The 22167-nt window shown below is 45.8% G+C and overlaps 1 protein-coding gene across 1 annotated transcript in view; it reads right to left on the bottom strand.

Moving 5' to 3' along the window:
• The window catches only part of Slit3 (slit guidance ligand 3), a 591521-nt gene that overhangs the window by 192834 nt on the left and 376520 nt on the right, over nucleotides 1-22167 (bottom strand). Inside the window, exon 5 of the mRNA XM_055604618.1 lies at nucleotides 7725-7796. Coding sequence (XP_055460593.1) covers nucleotides 7725-7796 — 72 coding nt within the window. The remainder of the gene's footprint in view (nucleotides 1-7724; nucleotides 7797-22167) is intronic.

Here is a 22167-nt window from a genome sequence, read left to right as displayed (position 1 = left end):
ATGTTGGACCATATGTTTTCCGGACTGACACAGTCTAATTGACCTATTTCTTCTGTTGTTTTTCTCAGCCAGTGTTTAAGGATCACTCATGCTGCTAGCCACAGGGCAGAGGGGGACACCTACTACATTAACCTGCTCTTTGTTCAGCTGTCTCCCTCTGTAGACTGAAACTCTTCAGAGCGGGGATGGAATGTGGTTTAATTTCAAGGAATGACTTTGAGCCTGGTGAGGGTAAGGACACGGTGACAATTCTGACAGGGGTATAGAAAAAAAAAAGGAAGACAAAAAGCAAGAAACAAGGGGAGGGAAGGATTGATGGGAGGAAGGAGGGAAGAAAGAAAGGAAGGAGGGAGAGACAGATGGAAAGGAAGGAAGAACAAAAGGACAGAAAGAAGTAAGGAAGGACAGATGGAAGAATAGATGGAAGGAAGGACAAAGAAAAGAAAGGATAGGCAGAAGGAAGACTAGATAGATGGAAGAAAGGAAGGACAGACAGAAAGAAGGAAGGACAGATGGAAGGAGGGAAGGCTAGCAGGAAGGCAGGCAGGCGCCTGCAGCACAAGATCTGAAGCCAGAACTCAGCCAGGAACACACAACAGGAAAAGCTCCCACACTTAGGGACTTTGGGGAATACTGCCTTGTGCTAGACAGGAAATCTCAAATCCCTCTTCAGGCACAGACCTGCCCCCCTCTTACCCCTGAAAAGGAATGGCATCATTCCTGTATGTCAGTGCCCACAGAGGTTACATGCACAAGGTCCACCTCTGCTTCTACTTGATAAGCTGGTGACAGGCACTGAAGTCAACCCTGGTGGCCCTGGTGTCTGCATTCCCCTTCCAAGTTAGCTCCCATAACTTCTGAATCCCTGTCTAAATCTCCACACTGGCCACTCCAGCTTTATTCTCTTCTGGAAAAATCTGTCCTCTGCACTGGTTCTGGAGCCACCATTCTTCGGTGACAATCTCATCAAGCTTCTTTCCTTAAACCATCATCACTTTGGCTTCTGGTGTTCAAGTCTCTCCCCTCAGCTTTCTGTTCTCTAACTTTAGCTCTTTCTTTCCTCTTATGCTGGGTATGCCCTAGGCACACATTGGTGACTAGCATTAACTCTTCCACATACTTTCTTCTTGGTGATTTTTTTTTTCTTCACACATTGCTCCTTCTGTTGGGAATATCCTGGTCTTGAGTGAAATATTCATCCTTCAAAGCCTAACACATGCCACTTCCTGAGTAAAGACAGAATCACTATGGTTTCCTAAGTTTTTTCATATCTTTGCCCTCACGCCCAATGAAACCTGTCATAGTTTTCTTTGTGTTGCTCTGATAAAAATCTGACCAAAACTACTTTGAGGACGAATGGGTTTATTTGGCTTACAGATTACATCTTTGAAGGAAGCCAAGGCAGGAACTAAAGACTGAACAGAGGCAGGAGCCATGAAGGAAAGCTGCCTACTGGCATGTTTCCAGGCTAACATTCAGCTATCTTTTATACAGCCATAGCATACCTGCCTAGGGGATGGTATCACCCAGAATGGACTGGGCCCTTCATTACAAGAAAATGCCTTACAGGCACGGCCACAGGCCAACCCAAGGGAGTCAGTTCCTCATTTGAGGTTTCCCTTTTCACAGATGTATCAAGTTGGCAACTGAAGCTAATTATGACAGAGCCCTTGACCCATGTCCCTCCTACACATGCTGATCCATTTGTCCATCCTGTTGTTAAGCTGCGAGCCCTTTAAGCATATGGATAGTCTTGTTCCTCTTATAACATTATTTTTATATTAAACCTTGGAATATTGTGCATGGATTCTAGTGGGTAACATTCCCCTAGTGGTCCTAGTGGGACAACGAACCTATCTGTGTCTTTGATGGTTTCGACCAACCTTACCCTCTGTCATCAACTGCCTGGTCACTGTGAGTCTCTCGGTGATCGGGACAGGCAGACCATGTATGTACAGGTTAGTTCTGTGAGACATACAGAAACACGTTGATAGATGAGCAAGATGGTTTCAGGGGTTGACAAGTGCTTCGAAGAAACATAACTAGGTAATGGGATAAATACGGAGGGTCGTGGGGTGGAGAGGGGCCTTGGACAGAGCACAGCATCAGGTGCAATTGAAACAGCAAAGAACAAGGGTCCTGAGACAGGTAGGTACTCTGGTAACCAAGAGATGAAACTGGACTGTGTGTGTGATACACACACACACAGGAGCGAATGGCATGTGAGCTGAGCCAAGGGGCACAGATCATATAGAGACTTGATTTGGGGGTGACCAGGAGTACAGGTGCCGGTTCAGGTAGGTTGACCGAGTGATCTGCCAACACAGACGCCCCCAAGGAATTGGGCCCAGTGTCCCTCCCTGCTCCTCCCTCGCCGTCTCGTGGGGCGGAGACAGCTCTCATTAATCTCTGGTGGAGGCTGTGCTCCTGTACAGCCTAACTAGAGAACACAAAGACTGCCTGCTCGCCTTTGTTTTCAAACCGTCAATTCCAAATTCTGCTAGCTGGCAGAGACAGGGGCTATTGATTTTCCCTTCTGGAATGCGTGTCCTACAGAGTCCTCGCAAATAGAAACTGAAAAACAGAGGGAAACATGACTGCCGAGAAAGACAGGGCCAGGGGACATTTCTTTTTAAAAGAATTTGTATGGGGGTTGGGACTTCTCACGCACTACCAGAGGACGGCTAATTCTTTCCATTCTGCCTTAGCTCTGTGTCTTTCTGATTTCTCTTGCTTTCTAGGTGCACCTTCATTTAGTACCTAACACAGTGCTTGCATACAGTAGGCACTTAGTACCAGCCTGGTGAATGACAACACACAGGTGGGTGTCCCCCAGTGCTTTTCTGCAGATCAGTTTGTTTGAGCAACTGTCTTGTTTTCCTTTAAAATTAGCACTCTTATCCTTCCAGACTGGCCACAGAATGGGACCATACAACCAGCTTGCAGTAGTAGCTTCGTAGAGTCCCCAACTAATGACTGTCTTCTCCAGAGGACCAGGAAGTACTTAGGGGCTTCCCTCTCCTGCCTAGGATGGGGCAGAGTACCAAGTCCCTGAGCAAGAGTGTTAGGCCAGTGCCTCCCCAGTTCCGTGGGTGTTCAGACATTGCTGTAACGGATGAAAGTTACGTGCTTTCCTCCTTGCCTGAGGCACGGTGTGGTGTGTGTGTGTGTGTGGGGTCACTCTGGAACAGAATATTCGGTCTTCCTGCGTTCTTCCCGTTTCTGGGACTACTGCAAGGGGGGGAGTTCATGGATAGCTAGCCAGAGTACCAGCTGTAGTTTGGGTGGAAAGTCTTAGCCTAATTTTGTCTGCCAGCTAGCTGTTACCAAATCGCACATATTGAGGGGGCATTAATTTTGTCACCTGCAAAATCATTCAAAAAGCTCTTTCTTCTTGAAAGGCACGCAGGGGTGAGCAGAGAAAATTCATTTCAACATTACAGAGCTTTCTTTTCAAGATCCCGGCCAGTCTTTGATTTTTCTCCTCATGATGCAGCATATAGTGTCATGGATAAGTCCAGTCAATTGTCACCTTACGTATCATTTGGTGTGGTTCTCTAATAGTTCATTTTTGGGTCGTATTTTACACGAGGTTATAGATCAACAGCAGTGTATTTCCTGAGCCACACAGTGTGGTGGAGAGGGGCTGGGGCTTTTTCTCAGACAGACTGATGCCACAGCTGTTCCTGAAATGTGGCTCCTTATTATTCACTAGGCCAAAAAAACTCCACGTGGGTGACCAAGTTCTAACAGGAGTTCTTCTTTAATGGGTCTCCTGAAAAACTGCTTCTCTGAAAAGTACCTCTGATTGTCCCTTCCCTAGCCTCCTCTCTTTGAGTGATAATGGGAACAGAACCTAGGCCTTGCAGATGCTAATCATGTACTCTTCCGCTGAGGTGCACTCTAAACCCGCAGATATGTTCAGTTTCATCATCACCTTTGCCCAGATGCCAACCCTCCATGAATTTGCTGTCAGCTCCAGTCCTGCATCTCCATTTCCCCAAGTGGCATTTCCTCTTGTGATTACAGGATCCTTTGATCTACCTCCCTTGCATTAAAATCAAGAAAGTCCAGAGATGTAGTGTGGCTTTGCCAAATGACCTTAATCAAAAAAGAACGAGACAGTATGTCAGATTCACCCATTTCCCGGGACATAGATGACTCTGTCCACACTGTCCATGGAAGACAAGACATCCCTGCACACCCAACACAATGACAAATCAAGTGTTCATCCTTTAAGCCTAGCTCCTGAGTTTTCTGTCTTTACTTAACAGAATCTCTGAGAAGACAAAAGTCTCAGATCCACACACATGACTCTCTGCTTGCCCCCAAATGGCATTCATCAGGAGCTCAAGTTGTATCTTGATGTATGCATGGATTAATGACTAGGAGAAATGGCCATCATTGTATTGTGCTCCTCAACTCACACTTCTTTCCCCTGCTTCTAAAGACTCACCAGACACCAGGTTCTATTAGTGTGGTCCCCTCCTGGCTTGTGGTTCCTCTTCTCCTTACTTCCCTTCCAAGCTCCAGACCTTATGTCCTTGGACTAGAGAAAACTTCACCTTCTGAGCCCAGACCTCCCATCTTCCACGGTTTCCTGTCCATATTCTTTTAGGATAAAAACCTCATGAGATGTCTCAGTGTCTGCCCTGGACACAACCCCTTATCCAGTTTTGCCCTTATACTTTGCTTGCCCTGCCTGCCTTGTTTACTCTGTGAATTCTGAGCATTGCTCTGGCTCAGACAAATAGAGCCTGCACCACTACGACAACCGCAAAGGTATGCAGCAGCAGCAGCAGCAGGTAGGATGTTGGACACACCGTCACTAGTCAAGCACCGCACAGAGTTATTCATACGCATTATTTTATTAACCTTCATCAGACCCTAGGAACTGAGGCCAATTATTAGCCTCATGTTCCAGTGGTAGAAACCCATGCTCAGAAGTGTCAAGGCATTTACCAAAGGTCACAGACCCAGTACCAAAACAGATGGAATTCATACATAATTCTCTCAGATAGCCAAGCCATGCTCCTAACCCCTAGGCTGCTTTGCCTAAAGCTATTTTCTTCCTCTGTCAGCCCCCCAACTCCGCAGAGCTGCTCACTTGCAAGTTTTCATGTTATCAGTATTTTATTGAACAACCTTTTCAGCGTACGTGCTTTTTGCCCCTGGTCACACAGTAAGCCACGAGAGAGAACAGGAATTACATTTCTGGGCCCTTATCGGTTTTCCCTCATGTGTACATTGCTAACTGAACTGATCAAGAGAGAAAAGTACTCCATTCTCTGTTAGTTTTCTTTTTCTTCCCTTAGGTAAATGAGTATGGTTCCCCTCTCTTCTTCCTCAGCCTGCAGGGAGATAAGGGATAAAACCCAGCGAGAGGAAAGTCCTACATTCAGGTCCTGAGTCTTATATTCAGGTAGGTCATCCATAATCTAAACCTTTCTGCATGTCCTCAGGACACCACAAATGAAAATTCCATACCAGCAAATGGTTTTATGCATGATAGTTGAAACAATAATCCCCCCAACCTACCTACGGCATGTAAATGACCTTCAGGCAGTGCATGTGGGGTATTTGTAAAACACAGATGGGTTTTGTGTTTAGATTTTCATCCTGCTTCTACAATGTCTCTTATACAAACATTTCAAAACCCACAGAACCTGAAACTCCAAAGACTTCTGGTCCCAAGTCTTTCTGATAAAAATAAATAAATAAATAAAAATGCTCGTCTTCTGTGTTTGCATAGACTCTATCAGGGAGACAGGCCTGCCAGCATTTACTGGACCGACTTAGGAACTGTGAAGCTTTTACTCCTGCGGCCTTTGCATGGTTGTAGATATTCCAAGAGGAAAGTAAAGTTCCCCTAAAACTCCAGTCACTACCGGGAACCACTGTGGGACTGAATTACTTTCCTGAGAAAAATAAATGCAGTTGACAATTACACGGCCCTGTTTATACCCGACCACAGTATGTCTGTTAACTGATCCATGTAAAATTACCACCACAGGACCACACAGATCATTCTGTATGTGGAAAGTGTTCGGTTGGGGCTCAGTCATCAGAAAGCTGGTGGACATCAGGTTAGTCATTGTCTCTCTCGGGACCCCCATTTTCTCCTGTCCTGGCAATTCTGGGATATTAATTAAGATGATGTATTGGTCTGAGTTCATGGTAGCCCTAAACCTTTAGAATCCAAGAGACAAAAATACTAGGAAATCTGGTGAAGGTGCCATACCTGGGTAAGAAACGGGGCTTTTCTCATGCGCTCTGCCACTTACTGATGTCCCCAGCCCCAAAGCTCTGCCTTAGGTAAGGCCTACACCTGTCTACAGAGCCACTCATGTGCTCTGTCCACACCTGTGCCACCCCACCCTTTCCTGATCCCAGAGGAAGAAGCAGGCAGCCTCCCTGTCCTAGAAGCCTTGCAAAGTCATCTCTACAGCCCAGCCCCTCCCCTTTCAAAGATGCCTATGCCCTCTGTGTGCTTAGTATGTTAAACGCCAAAGGTTTCTTGAGGTCCCAGCCCCTAGGGCGGGAAGTGGGAGAGGCAGATGGTCTGCATCTGGAAGCCATCACCGGCTCCCTGGCTTTGCTGGTAAACCAAAACTCTCTGTTTGTTACGGTGTGTGTGTGTGTGTGTGTGTGTGTGTGTGTGTGTGTGACAATTGTAGGTTTTTGGTTTTGTTTTGTTTCCTTTCCTTTTAGTCTCTTACAAGACTGCTTAAGTTGAGTTTGAGCTAATGAAGGAGGCTGGTGGGCAGACATGCTTGCTCAGCCAAACCAGATGGTATTTCTGTGCGCTTTGCCAAAACATGCTCTGAAGCCATGGTATATGGCTATGTGGGTAGAGATTCAGAAAGCACATGCCTTCTAAAGGCAGGGACCCTGGAACTGGGGAGTTCACATAGGAAAAAGATCACGGTAGTTAGGCAAATCTGAATGTGGAGTGTTAGGATAAGTTTGCCTCTGGACTGTGGTGACAATGTGTGTGGCTGTGTCCATGATATAACTGTGCAGAGCTGCTCACACTTGCTCTAGCAACCGGGGTGTGCAAAGGAAACTGAAGTCAGGAGACTCAGGCCCATGGACTGAAGTTCACTCCCTGCTGGCTAGAGGACTAGAGTTATGCAGAATGTTACTACTGGGGAACCCCACTCCAGGGACCTATCTATGATTTCTTGACATTCCCTGTCAACCAATAATGACTTTTAAAGAAAATGTAAAGAGCAAACAAATGAAAGTCAAGTGCAGTAGGGATGGACTGGAACATGTGTCCCCAAGGGCCTGGAAAACAAGTTCAAACACTGCTTCATAAGAGGCTGGTGACTAGCCCATTTTTAACAATAACTTCATCACCATCATCATCATCATTATCACGATACCCCCCACCATCTGAAGGGCTTGAATTGATTAGATACTATGAACGAGGCTTTTCCCTTTCTTCCCTTCCCTCCCTTCTTCCATCCCTCCGTCCCTTCCATCTTCTTAATTGCATAGAATACCTTTACCAGACTACCGCTCCCATGCTACACAAGCCCCTTGGAGAAGCTAGCTGGCATCACAGCCACGCAGTCAGGCTCTGGCCCAGGAAGAACAAGGCTTTGTGAAGCTCCCCTTCTTCCAGGCCACAGGGAGTGCCTCCTGTTTCTTACTCCCTTTCTGGCCAGAGGGCCCAGGTGAGGTCTGTCTGTGACAAAAGCAACAAAAACAGTACTTACAGGTTCTTAACGTCTGCGATGCCTCGGAAAGCCTTCCTCGGGATGCCCTGGATCTGGTTTTCGCTCAGATCTCTAAACAAGAAGAGAAGAGGCAGACCAGTCAAAGACCCAAACAGCATTCTGTGCATCTCATTATGATAACAAAACCCTTGGAGGCTGCCTGTGCAGCCCACCAGAAGTGTTTGAGGGGCTGTTTAGTCTCAGGCCCCTGGCTATTACAAGCCTGCACATTGTTTGGCAAGTGAGGACTTCTGCAGAAAGTTACCAGGCGTGGGGGGTGGGAAGATGGGGGGGGGCGCTGAAGGGGCAGTTTGCCTCAGGCCAGGCACTGTGGGTGGTCTCACACCTCCAGGCCATGAGCCAAAGCTCCAGGTTATTTGTTACACACACACTGCCCCCTATTCAGTTCTGGCACCTCCCAGAGAAGATCCTTACTCCCCTCCCCTCAAGAAGTCCCTCTCTAACTCAAGGTCAGCATCACTCAGTCTCCCATTTCTTGGGCAGTCCTTTGATGCTCAGGCTCTCTGCTCTTGTCATTTGGGGTTGGAACTGAGCCTAGTCGCTGGGTTTTCTGATAGGCACAGAGGGCCTCTTATGCATTTCCACATACCCTATTCAAAATAAGGGTCCCACCCCTCATTCTGCACTAGCTGCTTCAACATGGGTACAGAGCATACCCCGTGTGGCTGGCTCCAACCCAAATCTTCTTCTCCCAGCATTTAAGTATCTCCCAGAGCCCCGATTTCCTTCCCTAGAAATCACGCAGGCCTTTCTGGTTTGGTTTGTTCTCTGGTTTCGTTTGTATTTTTAATTTTTTTTTTTTCTGGACCAAACACGTGCATTTGTTTTCATTCAGACCTCAAGCCTGCTTGAATCTCAGAGAGTAATCAATCTGTAAGACCCACGAGGGCCCCAGGCACAAGAGGCAGCACTGCCAAACACTGCAAGCAGCAAGGCTATTTCTATACAGCCACATGCTGCAGGAGCATCTTCGAAAAGGGCTGTGGGAAGGAGATACGTGCATGGAGATGAAGCTGCCTGACTGCCAGCCCTCAGTGCTTTCTTTAGACATAAAAGGTGTATACATACACATACTTGTATACACAAATATACATTCCTGGTATTTTGAAGCAAAAAAAAAAAAAACCCTTAAATAACGAGGGGGGGGGAATATCCAACCACAGACATAACCACTGCTAACAATTGTTAACATATAAACACAGTGCATATAAATTTCACCACCATGGCTTCCTTATATACGGCCTATTCTAAACCATTTTTCACATGTTAACATCTGTCTAGGCTTTTAGCAAGCACGTCAATGCCAACATTTTTAACGACTGCACAGTGTCTAACTGTATGGTTTGTTGTATGACTGCGTTGTTAATGGGCGTTGGCTCAACTTCTGTCGCGTAAAGAAATACCAGGATTAGATGAGTAAGATGGCTCAGCAGGTAAGGAGCTTGCTACTGGACCCGGAAAACCTGAATTCCATCTCTGGAACCCACAGAGTAGAAGAAGGGAACCAATTCCTACAAGTTGTCCTCTGACCTTCACATATGTGCCACAGTATGTACGCACAAGTGTGTGTGTGCGTGTGCGTGTGCGTGTGCGTGGGCGCGCGAGAAGAATTCTTTTTTAAGTGGAAACACTATGATCCATTTCTCTGTCCATATCCTTGGGTATGCTTCTCAGGCACTTCCTTGGCACAAAGTCCTATAGTGAGAACTTGCTGGACACAAGTTAAACCTGTTCTTGCTGAGTGTGTCTACAGATGGATTTGTGATGGACGCTCGCTCACACTTTTGAGAACGCCTCCTCAAATTCTACTGAGAACTTCAAACATACGTGGCTGAAGAGAGCAAATAGCCATGTCCTATGGTGACTGGGCAGTCTACGGGAACACTTTGCAAAATGGGAGGCAGGGAAATCAGAAAGCAGAAGAGAGACATTATCCTCCCTGCCCCCCTTCTGTCACCTGCTGATAAGTGACACATGCTCTGAGCAGCTGTCTGAGCCTCAGGACAGTCGGTCTACCTCGGTCAACTTTCCGGCTCCTAACGAAGGCTCTCTATTCTGATAGGGAGCACCTGTGAATCCTAGACACTTCTGGGGCTGCCTAGAAGAGTGCTCCCCCATCTCAAATTCAGTTTCCCCCTTCTACAAACGATGTAAGTAAATTCTGGTGCATAATGAGCTCTGGTGCAGGCTCCCCCAGCCGGGCCTGATTCAATGAGCAGGGCTCCAGCCTGGAGTCGGGGCACTGAACAAAAGCCCACGATGACAGCAGAGGTCAAGCAGTGTCACCCAGGCCACTGGGCTGTTCTCCATCAGCCTCCACAGAGGGGGCCCAGGTCCTGTCAACCGACTAATGCAATTTCCACCAGGCATCTGGGCAGCACCGGAGGCTCCCGCACCCACAATGGGCCCAGTCCTTCCTGTCGAGGCCAGTCTCCAGACCACAAGCCTCTGTCCAATACCCTCTCAGCTTTTGCTGTTATCTATGGCTGCTAGAGAGATGGGGCCTGGCCACATGTCTAATAAATGGCTGATGAGAAAAAAATCAGGGGAGGGGGAAGAAGTCAAGAACTGACAGCTTTAACCACTCCTGAAAGGCAGCCGGAAGAAGATAGTACCTATTCCTGAAAGGGCATTAACCTATTTTAAACGGGATACGTATCGAAATATGCTGGGCAAGCATAGTAGTTGCACAGAAGTTGTGCCTTAGAGTGCTGAGCGATGAAGATAGGGGCTTGGCGCTTAAACAGAAAGAGATGGTGTACTGAGAGGTGATGGTTCTCATGGGCGGCCTGTGGACAAAACCCTGTGTTTGGGCGGGACAGCTGCTTTGGTTTTTCTGGTTACCACATCCTTCTTGTAAATGTACCCAGCTTTTTAGAGAGCCCAGTAAAAGCCATAGCTTTCTCTCCCGTCTCCTTGTCACTGTATTCCCTGCCTGACCCCTGTCCCAACTGTGTAAAATAGTAGATCGTAGGGAATTTATCCATTCCCCATGACAATCTGCTTGTAAATTTCATTAATTTTATTTTCTATCGAGCCTCTCTTCTCTGGCTAACAATACCAAAGTCATGCATCTGCAGGATTCTATATTGATTTCATAAATACCTCCAGTGGGCTGACAAACTGACAGATTTAATGGTGTTACTGATGGGGCGTGGAGGAGGGGTCAGGGCTGGGTGCCCCCCCCCAACCATCCCTTCACAATTATCACAGGGCCTTTGTGAGGCTCCCTAACAGTGTGTTTATCTCAGCATGATGTCTAAGCACGAGCTATTGTTAAGTATGATCCTTGAGAGAGTCAAGAGCAACCATTTAGGCTGACAATTAAATAAAAATAACAAAATCTAGCCATGATGCCTAAGAGCCTAGTTCTGGCCAATTCTCTAATATCTAACCCTTCACAAGAGAAAGAAATACACAGAAGTGACCAGGAAGGCATTGTTTTTAAAATCTTAAACGCAAGAAAAGCACAGGTTAAAGAAAGGTTGGGCTGTACTAAGTGTGCTAGACTTTTTTTTTTTGGGGGGGGGTGCCAGGAAAAAGATGGCAGGTCGGGAAGGCTTTCTTGGTTGGGAAGTGGGCTATGGATCAGGATGCCTTTTTAAATAATTAGGCCTCTGAAAGCTAAGGAGAACTGCATTAGCTAAAGTGCATTTTCCAGCTTCCGGAAAATGATTAACCGACTGATCATTCCATCCCAAAACACAGGACCAAAGAGGACTTATTAAGGAGACAGTAAGTCAAATAGGAGTTGGCAAGAATGGACACATGCCACAGCCAGCCAGCCCTCCCCCAACCTTTTTAATTTACTAAAATGCTTTGGACACAGATTAACTTTCCTGGCAAATTTATTATTGCTTCATCTACCTTGAAACAGAAACCGCGGACACTTTGATAAATGGATTGAAAGGTTGTCTAGTTCCAGAGGAGCTTTTGAAATTCTTCTTGGGCTCTCTCTGCAATGTCAGGCATGCTTTGTTTTCAGGGCAACAGTGAATGACAGTCCTTGCTTCCCCCACCCCCCCACAACCCCTCCTGCAGGACTCAAGTTGAAGACACTCTGGCGGATACACTTCTTTTAGGTACATTCATTCCGTCTTGTCTGTGTTGAATAGCAATTTACATGTGAGGATGGTGACAGGGTAGGGGGACACGCTCCAAAGTTTCAAACCCAGATGATTACAAATTTCTAAAACAGGTGGAAACTTTCCGAAACATTATGAACGAGCGCTTGTTCCTGAAGTGCACTGCATGACTTCTAAGTTATATGATCATTCAAGTTGCTTCAATACTCTGATTTAGTTCCCTCATCTTCCCAATGGGGTTACTGGTGTGCCAGCTTCCCCAACTGTGGGAACAAACCGTGGGTGCATGAAGAGCACTTTGTATCCCTGGAGCACGGAGAACCTTCTGCTTTTACTTCCCGGGTTTCCTCCTCACATAGGTTTGGATTTATGTAGCTACAAACATCCCCGGTGATCGCCTGCAGGACACATACTTAAAACTGGGTACAGAGTGAAACGCTCTAGTGTTCTTAGTACCTCCTTCCATAAAATCTGAGTGGGAGACTAATGCTTCCCTTGTCTAGCAGCTGCAAAGGACTCTCTGTGTTTGATTTTAGATCATTTCATGATGGTTGAAACAAGAGAGACTGGTTCACGAAGAAGGTTGAGACCAGCTGGGGAAGCACATGAGTGCCTCACTTGGCCATCATCAGAAAAAGCTCCTCCTGCTGTTTCTCCAACCAAGGACCATGTATGGATATAATCTAGAACCCCTGCTCGGATGTAGCCTATGGTAGCTCAGTAGGTTCTCTAGTAAGGGGAACAGGGACTATTTCTGACATGAATGCAATGGTGAGCTCTTCAACCCCTGCTCCCCCGCCACCCCACCCCCCCACCCTGGAGAGAGGAGCAGCTTTGGTAGGCCACAGAAGAGGACATTGCAGCCAGTCCTGAAGAGACCTGATAAACTAGAGTCAGATGGAAGGGGAGGAGGACCTCCCCTATCAGTGGACTTGGAAAGGGGCAGGGAGGAGATGAGGGAGGGAGGGTGGGATTGGGAGGGAATAAGAGAGGGGCTATGGCTGGGATACAAAGTAAATAGCCTGTGATTAATATAAAAAAAGAAAAAGCTTCTCCTGTAGCAAAATGGGACAAACACACAAACAGACATACACACACACACACACACACACAGAGAGAGAGAGAGAGAGAGAGAGAGAGAGACACGGCCAGAAAATACTCAGAGACTGAGAGAGTTTGGGACACTCAGCTCTAAATGGGATGTCTCTATTAAATCCCTGCCCTCAAGGCTCAGGGGACACGCTGAATAGGAGGTGGAAAGAGTGTTTGAGCCAGAGGGAATTGAGGACAGCAAGGAAGCAAGAGTTAAACAGAGAACAACGGACATACATGTGAACTCAGAGACTGTGGCAGCATGCACTGGGTCGCCATGGGTTTGTCCCAGAGGGGGTGCTAGAGATGAAAGGAGAAGCAAATGCATGCCCCATCCCTAACTGAGAAGCTATCTCATTGATAATCACTTGCAAATAAAAAATTTTTCTCAAGGGAATCTTACTAGGGAAACAAAGCATTCTTTAGGGTAAGCTGCATGCTCAGAAGTAGATAGCAGACAGAAAATGAACTCAACAGCGTCTTTGGAGTCAGCATTTTCTTTTTAATCTTACAGGTCCTTGGCAGATACATTGTGGCTTCTGGTTTTGTGTTTTTATAGGATTCCTGTGTGTGCAAACACATATGTCTCTGTCTATGTGTTTCTTGTGCTTTTTCTTTGTATTCTTTTCTTCTCTTTGCTTTTTTCTTGTTCTAATCTGTTTGCTTTTTGTTTTATCTTATTTATTTTATTATTATTCCTTAGATGCCTGTTTGTTTTCTAAGGAGAGACAGAAAGGGTGTGGAGCAGGGTGGGAGGGGATAGGGAGGAACTGGGAGGAGTAGGGGGAGGGGAAATCATAATCAGAATATATTGGTTGAAAAATCCATTTTTCAATACAAGAAAGAAAGAGACAAAGGAAAAAAGAAAGAAAGGAAGAAAGAAAAGAAAGAAAGAAAGAAATGAAGGAAGGAAGGAAGAAAAAAGAAAAGAAAGAAAGAAAGGAAAGGAAAGGCTTGACTTGGCTGAGGATCAGGACTCCAAGATTAAACAGTGGATTAACATAGTCCTTTAAAGACTTTCGGTACAAGAGAGAACAAGCAGTAAGGGAGGGAATCAGCATGAAGAAGGAAATATAGGAACACTTACTAGGTCTCAGACCTAAGAGTTTCTTTCTTCAAGTAAGGGGGCTAGACTTTGCAGCCCTGCTCCAGACAACCCTCGGTTAGGGACCACCCAAGAGAATGTGAACTCCCAGACTCTGCCTGTCCTGCTGAATGTAAGGGTGAGTGATAAGCAACCCGGGACAAATTGCTGAAGAGTTCCTAACTACGAGACTTACCAGTTAAATCACAAGCTGCTGGGAATGGAGGCCAGTACCAGAGGCAGCAACCTAGAATCCTAGACATATGGACCCATTGATAAGACACTTTCAAAGACAATTCTAACTTAGGAAATTGGTAGAGATTGAAACACCACTCCCCGAACAGAAATTAAGGGTCCACACAGGAAGTAGTCAATAGGGTTTATATAACTGCTTTGTCCAATGCCTCAATCCCTTTGTGCACAAGACTATTCAATGGTGCCTTTTCAGGAGCATTAAAAAAAAAAAATCCATCAACTCTTGATTATCCAAACCAAAGTAAAGCATGACATAAAAAGTATTTATATTTGGACCTATTATTGAATTGGGATCAGAGTGTTGGATTACCACTCTGATTCTCTTTGGCCTGAATATACGTTAAAATTACTTTCACATTCACTGCCTAGTAGGTAGGAATTTTCCCATTGGTGCACTGAACATATCAATCAAAACTCCTTTAGGGATTTAAAGATTTCTGACAAACCAACCACAAATCTAACATTTCTTGTATTCTCAACCCTACTCTTCTATCAAAATAACCCTTTGGTTTCCCTTCCCCAAGCCCCCCAACTCCTGATGTACAGTGTTCCTGAGACCCATCACTTTGCTCCAAGAATTAAAGGGGAAAACATTGTTCTTCCTTACTTGATGCTATGTGGCAGGAGGGAGAGACTTGGAGGCAAAATTATTCCCTGGGGATTTCACTGTGTGGACTTCAGGGAAGATTTATCTTAATAGGTAAATCTCTTCTGCAGGCAATTTATCTCAATAAGCAAGATTATATATTTGCAGTCGGGTCACTGTCAAAATCAAATGAGCCCTGAGCATATGTCTCAGCTAAGAAGCCCAGCTCCCTCCAGCTGGGTATGTCTAGTCAATGGTATCCTGTGTCACAGGGACGTGACAATAGTGTAATGGAATCATTTCCTGAAGAACTGCCACCTATCTTAGGGACACAGGGCGGGGAGTGGGGGTGACCCACAGTCACTTCCCAGCACTTCCCAGCTGTGTTTCTGGCTTTCACAGCAGGAGTCTACATAACCTACTACCTTGATATTAAAAGTGAATGCGAGGTATCAATAAGGCTGCTTGCATTCTGCCTTTCCTTACATACGCACCAGAAACTGTCTTTATCATTCAGGTGTTTAAGTGCAGTGGATGTCAGTTTACATTATATTTCCCTCAGAAAAGATGAATCAAGCACCTACTATGTGTTACACCCCCCCCCCAAGTGTTAGAATAGAGAAGCAAACAGAACTGGCCACTGTTCTTTCTGAAATTTACACTCTTAGCTAACCTAGCCACAGAGAAACAGATCCTTTGACATTGACAAGTATGAAATATGCTCTGCACACCTCCAAAAGCAAGAGCAGCGTTTTTAATGCTTCTTGCTTCTCAAGAAGAAGAAATCCTGTCTCTAAACGTACACTGCTTTTTTAGCGTTGTCTTTTGCTCAGGATCCAACATTAATTTGAGTTTCTAGAGCTTGAGAGAAAGATGCTAGCCTGATTCCCCAAGACTTTCGGGAATGCAGCCTGGCTTCATCAGAATTTGAAGTTTTGTCTTTCAGAGTTGACTGTATGGAAAAATAATGGCGGCACGAGGAAGTGGCTGAGAGCGAACAAGGTACAGCCAGAATTTATAGGTGCCAAAAGGTAAGTATCATGTTAATTGCTTTAAAGTCAGGATCGGGAATGGCTTCATGAATGGTTCTGTTCACTTCACCTTGGTCTTTGAGAGAGACACACGTGGAGGCCATTTGGGATGTGATGATTGTGTCTAGGTTTTGCTTCAATATATGCCAGAAGAGGGGAACTGGGTTGAAATACTGATGAAAGAAAGGCTAGCCAGAAGTTACTGGGGCTGAGTGATCAGAAAAGATTTCACTCATTGCTTATACTTAACTCTGAAATATGTACAAATTTCTTTAAAAAGTTAATGGGGATATTGGACCCACCATAGATCTATTGCACCAGACACCTGATGGGTGCTGGAGTCGAACTTTTGAAAAAGTCTGGGAATCACACACACAATGTTAGCGCTGAGGCAGGTGTTAAGTGCACATCCCAGTTTTGCTGTTAAGTGGGCCATATCTCTTTAAGGATCAGTTCAATCCTCTCAGCTCCAACCTCTCAGCTCCAATATATTAGGGTAGGCATCACAGAAAATGGAAAGCAACTGCTCTCTAAACCCTACTGTTTTCACTTGATTAGTATGAAGCAAACACACCATACCCTACTGTCTTAAAAATGTAAGTCTGTCTGCGGGAAAAATCCTGGGCACTAGATGCAAAGGTGCTTCGATTCAAAGATGTTCTAGAAGGCTGATAGTCATGTGCAAAAAATGCCTGTGGTTTGAACAGAGTGCCAGAGTAGTCTAAAGCAGAGAGAGAGAGAGAGAGAGAGAGCTTGGAAGAGTGCTCAGGAGCGCATGGGGGAGATGACCCAAGAGGGACAGGAGACAGTAGGCAGCTTTCCCTTTGCTGTGATCCCAGAAGAATGGCAGGATGACACTAAGCCCTTTGACTCTGGGCTCGCCCAGACCTCAGAAGAGGTGCTGGCTGCTACATTAGGACACTCCTGGAAGAGCCCCTCAGGCAAGTAGTTTCCTACAGGGTTCTCTAGGGGAGAAATCCCAGAGGGAGTTGACACCTGGGTTGGGCAGCCAGAGTTGGATACAGTGTTGAAGCTGGGGCCTAGAACACTGGCCTGGGGGACAAATACATTGGAGCTCCTGTCCATACAAAAGTAATGCCTTGGTTAAGCTGCAGTGGACACGGAAAGGCTGTGCAGAGAGAGAACACTTGTTTGCTTCAGCCAGTTGCCAGTATGGGTAGCCTTTGTGTCCCTTCCCAGGCAGATGACCTAAGGAGAACAAACTCAAATGCTTGGGAGTCTGCTGACAAAGTAAATGTCAATGAGGACAGTGAATAACAGTGACACTGAGCTGGGCCAAGGCAGGGCTACATACATCATATTAATTTCCAACAAGCCGACACTAAACAACTTCTTCTCCTGTCAACAGGACATTTTAGCCCTGAATGGTAAGCTAAAGTCTGTGATCAGTGAAGGGAGACTGTCAATCTCTTGGGGTACCTGCTAATTACAGAAAGTCACTGGCCCACAGCTATGTAACATGAGCCTGAGACGCAGTTTAAAAAATTCGCATTAGTCACATTAAAAATGGGAAGAAGAAATGGCTGAAGGGTCAGAGAGATGGCTCATCAGGTAATGGTGTTTGCTACCAAATCCGACAACCTGAGTTTGATCCCAGGATCTACATAGTAGAATCCTACACACACACACACACATACACACGTGTGTAAAAACTAAAAAAATTAATAGTTACTAATTTCAGGAAAACACTTTAAAAATTTTATGTTTAAAATATTGTTACTTGTCATGTAGCAAGTTTAAAAACTTACTGAGATTTTTTTTTTTAATATAACAAGTCTTTAAAACTTGACGTATATTTCATGTACACCCCAATTGGACAAGGCCACATTCGAAATGGTCAATGGCCACATACAGCTACTTCCTGATGCTGTGACATAGGGCTAGGTGCTGTAGCTTCATGGCCTCTCATTGTCCAGAGGGGCAAATCTTTAGAGGAGCCCAGTGTGGGACTTCAGAGTCTGGGTGTGGCAACAACAGCAGAGGACAGCCAGGGATGTCTGAATCTCATAGGTGCAGGGAAGAAAGCCACAGCCTGAAACATTTCAACCATCAAGATATCCCTCCTGAGGACACAATTTTTGCAGTTGTTCAATCTATCACTCTTCCAGGGCTGGCAGGGTTAACTAATGCTTCCAGTCCAAAGGAAAACTTCTTTCATTTAATTATTCTCTGCAACTCCAACTAATGCTCTTTTTGTTAATGAAACAGCATTATAATTGACTGATCATCTCTAGCAAAAGATGTGGAGTCTGAGCTTCTCCACAGCTCACTAATCCCTAGGATTATCACAATTTAGCGACAAGGCAGTTGCATTAGATGAGATTGGGGAGCGCTCATTAGCAGCCCAATTATGCCTTCTTTTCTAGTCTAGCCTTCCTTACGCCGGTTAAGTGGCCCGGGAAGCACAGGCAAGATTCCAACAGCAGGGTAGATCCTCCAGAGCCCGTGCACACATCCCTTCCTGTGCAACCGTCCGAGTCTGTGTTTGTACATCACCGGGTACCCAGTAGAGGAAGTGGCTCTCCAGTTGATCATCATGACCTGACCCCTTCGGGGGTCGAACGACCCTTTCTTTACATTACGACTCATAACAGTAGCAAAAGTTACAGTTACGAAGTAGCAACAAAAATGGCCGGGGGTGGTGGGGATGGGGCAATACAGCAAAGAACTGTATTAAAGGGTCGCAGCATTAGAAAGGCTGAGAACTGTTGCATTAGTGTGTGTGTGCATGTACCTCACCACGTACCCATCAGGGGTGCTGTGTGTAAATGTCACCGTTCTCCATTTGAGTCCCTATGTATGTCACTACAACTACAACCTGACAGGGTCCCTACGTAAATACGTCATCACGTACCGGCCAGAGTCCCTGTGTATGCACATCACTGCGCACCTGCCAGAGTCACCGCACACACCTTTCACCATGCACCTATCAGAAATTTAGATGTGCCAGAACTGGATGCTGAAAATCTGATGGGAAATCTCTACTCTTGTACCTGAGATAGTGCCGTGCCAAGTTTTAGGCTTGTGATGGAATCTCTGGTTTGTCAGCCTTGCGTAGGGAGAGGTTCACTTGGTTCAAAAGAAGGGGGACACAAACGCTCCGTGTTTTCTCTTTGTTTGAGGTGATGTGTCTGCCCCTTGGGGTTGGGGAAATGGGACTCACTTCTATGCAAGCACCCTCCTTTGAGCTTGATATATTATTCTGTTCCCCACCCCCTTCCCCTCCGTGCCTCTTTCTTGGCAGCCATCTGAGGCTTTCATCCCTAATTTGATTGTCGTAGCTGACACTGTCAATCTGAAATCCAGTAGCATATCTAATGCTGGCTGGACAGGGGGAAGGCAGAGGATGAGAGGGGGAGGCAAATTCATCTCAAGAAGTAGCTTTATGTAAATCGATCCTTTGGCCTGAATGCTAGAGCTAGGCATTTGCTGATTAATTGGAGAAGTGTCCTTGTCCCCATGTCTTCTTTGGAGAGATGGTCCAAATTGAGTCCTCTTTTCTTCACAAAGACATTCCCATGCCAAAAAGCTTTTACAATTAGAAGATGAAACCTTGTGAGCTGGGGGGAGGTGATGTTGAGGAAAGGAGGGGGCGGTGCTTATGGAATTGTTCTGAGCTGAAGCGTGTGCATTTGGCCTGCTTGGTGATTAATTGCTAACTGGGTGTCCTCTTTTGTCTCTAAGTTGAGGACTGATAGCCTAGGTTCAGAGGCCGATCATCCCAGAGGTGAGATTTATTTAGGCATAATTAGCAAAAACTGAGAGGAAAGAAAAACCTGTTTCTAACAATTTTGTTTTTAGTAAATTTATATTTTCAGTTAGAACTTGAGTTCATTTCTGTCCATGTCAGAGAAGAGGGGTGAGGATATGAATGATTCAATCTTTCTTTTTCATCCTTTTAACCTTTCCTACAAAAGAGAGCTTCAGCAAAATGGAAGCTCATCTCCAGCGTGGTCCTTTTAACTCAGTGCTAGTTCCAAGCTCCTGCTAAATTTGACTTCTCCAAAAAGCCAGAGGCAAATGAGCCACCTGGGTACTGGCCAAAGAAGTTTGGATCTAGAGGGGTTAGCTGTCATTCAGCTTATATTCTTATGGGGGTGAGCTTGTAAGGCTCAATGGTCTTTCTGCCATGCCCCCATAACTTAGCTTCATTCAGCTTTTTGCTGTTCTTTTCTGTACTTATCTTAAAATATATTTGTTGGATGGATTAAAAAAATCTGAAGTAAAAATGATTTCATGTCTCTGCTTGGTTCATAGATGACCTGACCCAGAATACATCTCAGGCTTTGGATCATTTTACCCCCCAAATCCAGTTTGTTCTTTCTGACTATAAAGAGTCATTACTACTCCCACTGTCAGTCTATTGCCACTCCCTCTTGGGGGGGGTGTTTGGCTAGTAATGTCACTAGAAGAGGCGTGCAAAGAGGAGGTGCAGGTAAGGCAGGTAAGACCACTGAGGCATGGCCTAAAAGAATACAACAAATCAGAAAATGCATTCAGTGATGAAAAAGGTTATATGCCTGACAATGTTTCTTCACCAACAAGGTCCTTTGCTCCCTTTCTGAAGCCTGGTACTTGCTGGGCCCTGAGTGACAATGAGATGCCAAGCTCCAGGATGCTCCTAGCATATACTAGAAGAGAAGCTGAAAGCAGGGGCTGGGCAGTGACAAGGTTCTGATCACCGCTGGGACAGCAGACCCTGTGACTTGACTCCTCCATTCCAAACTGCCTGAAAGACCTAGAGACCTGATGCTGAGGATTGCAGCGGGGAAGAAGTGTGAAGAAGAGAGGAAGCTGAAAGGGATGGGGAGGCTGAAGCCCATCCCTAATGTTAGGACTGTACTGCTGGACAATGGAGACAGCCCAAGCTGACCACAGGGAAAGGCTCTGAGCACTGCTTCAGAGTTCCTCTGTGCCACATCCGGAGACTCCTCAAACAGTGCCTCTTTAGCTCCTCCCTCCTCTGGGGAAACAGTGTTGCGGTTACCCATGTGGTCCCTTTGGTCCCTTTGGTTCCTTTTTCTTATTTTTTCCTCGAAGGGTATAGGTGTGCTGGGGGTGGTATGGAGGGACTGAGCCTTGGCTGTCGCTGCTCCTGAGCAGGAACTTAGAATGCAGGGCTGCAGCTCAAGGAAACGTGGCTTGTATATACCTGTTCTTTCTTGTAGCTTTTCAGAACCCCATTAAACAAGTGAAACCTCCACAGTGCAGGTGAGATGCTATCCCAGGGCCAAGTGCCGATAAAATCGATACAGCTTCAGAAGGGCTCAGAATCATCTGCTACCAAAGGAGAAAAGCAATTCAGTGAGAGCCCAATGCCCAGAATTACAAGGCCAGCTCTGGAGGCCCAGCACTGGATGATGTCATACTTAGAGGCTTAAGGCACCAAACCACGTTAATAGTATGCATTTTCTTTCTTTTCTCCTCCTTCATCCCCCTGAGACAAGGTTTCTCTGTGTAGCCCTGGATGTCCTGGATTTGCTTTGTAGAACAGGCTGGCCTCAAACTCACAGAGATCTGCCTGCCTCTGCCTCCCGAGGGCTGGGATCAAAGGTGTGCGCTACCACTTCTGGCTTAATAGTATACATTTCTTTCCACGATCCCGGGCACTATTTATTGTTCTAGTCAAAGTGATTTCAGTTCATTGCTACTGATACTCACTGTGGATGTCTGGGTATTACCTAAAGAGCACTGTTCTCTTACTTATGTAAAGATAGGTACAGGTCAGTAGATTTACACCTAGCTTGAAGTTGACAGACCTGCTTGTAGACATTCAGCTCAAAAGGTTCTGGACAAGAACATGAGCACTAGATGAACCCAGGGAACTGTAAAAATTAAATTAATTAGTAACGAATATGACCTACTTGGCTGATACCAAATACAATAAGCTCCTAGTCTCTGACAAACAAGGAAGGACTGGTGGTAACTAGAGAAAAAGGATGATGGTGAGACTTTTCAGAAATGCCTCTTTCATCTCCCTGTGTCTGCTCACTGGCGAACGCCAAGACATACTTTCTCCTGGTAAAATGACATCATTCACACTGGTAAAATGACATCATTCACACCTGTCTCCAGCAGACTTCGGATGGTCATATCTCAGGAAGCGGGGAGGTACAATGGGGACAACTCAGTTCAGGACCTGGAAGAGTCTATTGTGAACTCTAGCCTCTGCCAGGAGAGCGACTTTATGACTAGGCTACACTGTCTGAATCTTGGTTCATCTATAAAATTGATACCATGGCATTCCTGATGCCAGAGAATTCTGGTA

This window comes from Psammomys obesus, unplaced genomic scaffold (genome assembly GCF_907164565.1).
Source record: "Psammomys obesus unplaced genomic scaffold, mPsaObe1.curated_primary_1811, whole genome shotgun sequence".
In the NCBI taxonomy this organism is placed as follows: domain Eukaryota; kingdom Metazoa; phylum Chordata; class Mammalia; order Rodentia; family Muridae; genus Psammomys; species Psammomys obesus.
The sequence above is the reverse complement of the archived record's forward strand: the minus strand, read 5'-3'. Positions and strand labels throughout refer to the sequence as shown.